Genomic DNA, 2,108 nt, shown 5'->3' on the forward strand with positions numbered 1-2,108 from the left:
CTGTGTCTCTCTCTCCGTCTGTGTCTCTCTCTCCGTCTGTGTCTCTCACTCTCACTCTCACTCTCACACTCACACTCACACTCACACTCACACTCACACTCACACTCTAACCTTGGCATGGAAACAGACCCTTTGGCCCAACTCATCCGTGCTGACCAGATATCCTAAACTAACCCAGCCCCATCTGCCAGCATTTGGGCCCATCTCCCTCTAACCCCTTGCTATTCATGTACTCATCCAGATACCTTTTAAATGTTGTAATTGTACCAGCCTCCACCACTTCCTCTGGCAGCTCGTTCCACGCACACACCACCCTCTGCGTGAAAAAGTTACCCCTCAGGTCCCTTTTAAATCTTTCCCCTCTCACCTTAAACCTATGCCCCTCTAGTTTTGGACTCCCCCCACCCCCTGGGGAAAAAGACCTTGACTATGCACCCTATCCATGCCCCTCATGATTTTATAAGCCTCTAACAGGTCACCCCCTCCAGGGAAAATAGCACCAGCCTATCCAGCCTCTCCTTGTAGCTCAACCCTCCAACATTCTTGTAAATTTTTTCTGAACCCTTTCAACTTTCACAACATCCTTCCTACAGCGGGGAGACCAGAACTGAGCTCAGTATTCCAAAAGTGGCCCTGACCAATGTCCTGTCTCATTTTCCACTGTAATCCCTCACTCGTCCCTCCACCCTCTCACTCGCCTCTCACTGAAATCTATGTCTCACTCGCCCCTCCATACCTGCTCATTCACTAAAGAACAATATTGATTCATTGGAGGTAGTACAGAGATGGTTCACTGGGATGGTCCCCTGGGGTGCAGAGGGATTATCTAATTAGAAAAGTTTAAACAGGTTGGGACTCTTACACACTGGAGTTGAGAAGAATAGGACAAGATTGCATTGAAACATATCCGGGATTGGGGTCAACGCTGAGAGGAAGCTTCAGAGAATCCCTACAGTGTGGAAGCAGGCTATTCGGCCCATCAAGTCTGCTCCGACCCAAAGTGCATCCCAACCAGACTCACTCCCCAACTCTGTGTGTGGAACCCTGCATTTCCCATAGCTAATGCAACTAACCTTGCACACTACGGGACAATTTCCCACGGCCAATCCCACCCTGACCTGCACATCCCTGGGCACTATGGGGCAATTTCCCACGGCCAACCCACCCTAACCTGCACATCCTTGGGCACTACGGGACAATTTCCCACGGCCAATCCCACCCTAACCTGCACATCCCTGGGCACTACGGGACAATTTCCCATGGCCAACCCACCCTAACCTGCACACCTTTGGACTGTGGGAGGAAACCGGAGCACCTGGAGGAAATCCACGCAGACACGACGAGAATGTGCAAACTCCACACAGACAGTCGCCCGAGGGTGGATCGAACCCGAGTCCCTGGTGCCGTGAGGCGGCGGCACTAACTGCTGGGTCACCGTGCCATCTTTAAAGGAAAATCTGAGACCAGGGGGCTCAGCCTCAGAGTAAAGGTGGAGGGGTGGGGTGGGTTGGGGGTGCCGATCTCGGGCCGAGATGAGGCGGAATTTCTTGTCTCAGTGGGTTGTGGGTCTTTGGAACTCCTTCCCACAGAGAGTTATGGGGGTGGGGGAGGGCAGACTCCTCTGGGGCAGGCCGAGATGGAGAGATTCCTGATCGGGGGTTAGCGGGGGAAAGTGGACGTGAGGAACGTGGGATCATCCGGTTGAATGGGGGAGCAGGCCGGGGGGGGGGCCGACTGGACGCCTCGTGTTCCTGTTTCTCCTAATGTGAGTGGACAGGTCTCTTCGTCCCCTTTCCTCCCTGTACCACCCATGCCTTCACTCTGTTTCTCTCTCTCTCTCTGCTCCTCCTCAGGAAGGTGTTCTTCACCGACTATGGGCAGGTCCCCAAGGTGGAGAGGTGCGACATGGATGGCCAGAACCGCTCCAAGCTGGTCGACAGCAAGATCGTCTTCCCCCACGGCCTGGCCCTGGACCTGGTCAACAAGCTGGTCTACTGGGCCGACGCCTACCTGGACTACATAGAGGTGGTGGACTACGAGGGGAAAAACCGCCAGGCCATCATCCAGGGCCAGTTTGTACGTAGGAGGGGAGGGGAGAGGGGGGCGAG

At 54.5% G+C, this 2,108-nt stretch overlaps 1 protein-coding gene across 1 annotated transcript in view; it reads left to right on the top strand.

The window, feature by feature from the left end:
* LOC109926474 (low-density lipoprotein receptor-related protein 1-like) overlaps positions 1 to 2,108 on the top strand; it is a gene marked incomplete at both ends in the record, with an annotated part of 5,343 nt that overhangs the window by 294 nt on the left and 2,941 nt on the right. Inside the window, one exon of the mRNA XM_048594649.1 lies at positions 1,854 to 2,076. Within this exon, the coding sequence (XP_048450606.1) occupies positions 1,854 to 2,076 (223 nt within the window). The remainder of the gene's footprint in view (positions 1 to 1,853; positions 2,077 to 2,108) is intronic.

This window comes from Rhincodon typus, unplaced genomic scaffold (assembly GCF_021869965.1).
Source record: "Rhincodon typus isolate 14 unplaced genomic scaffold, sRhiTyp1.1 hic_rhity00012303, whole genome shotgun sequence".
Classification (NCBI taxonomy): domain Eukaryota; kingdom Metazoa; phylum Chordata; class Chondrichthyes; order Orectolobiformes; family Rhincodontidae; genus Rhincodon; species Rhincodon typus.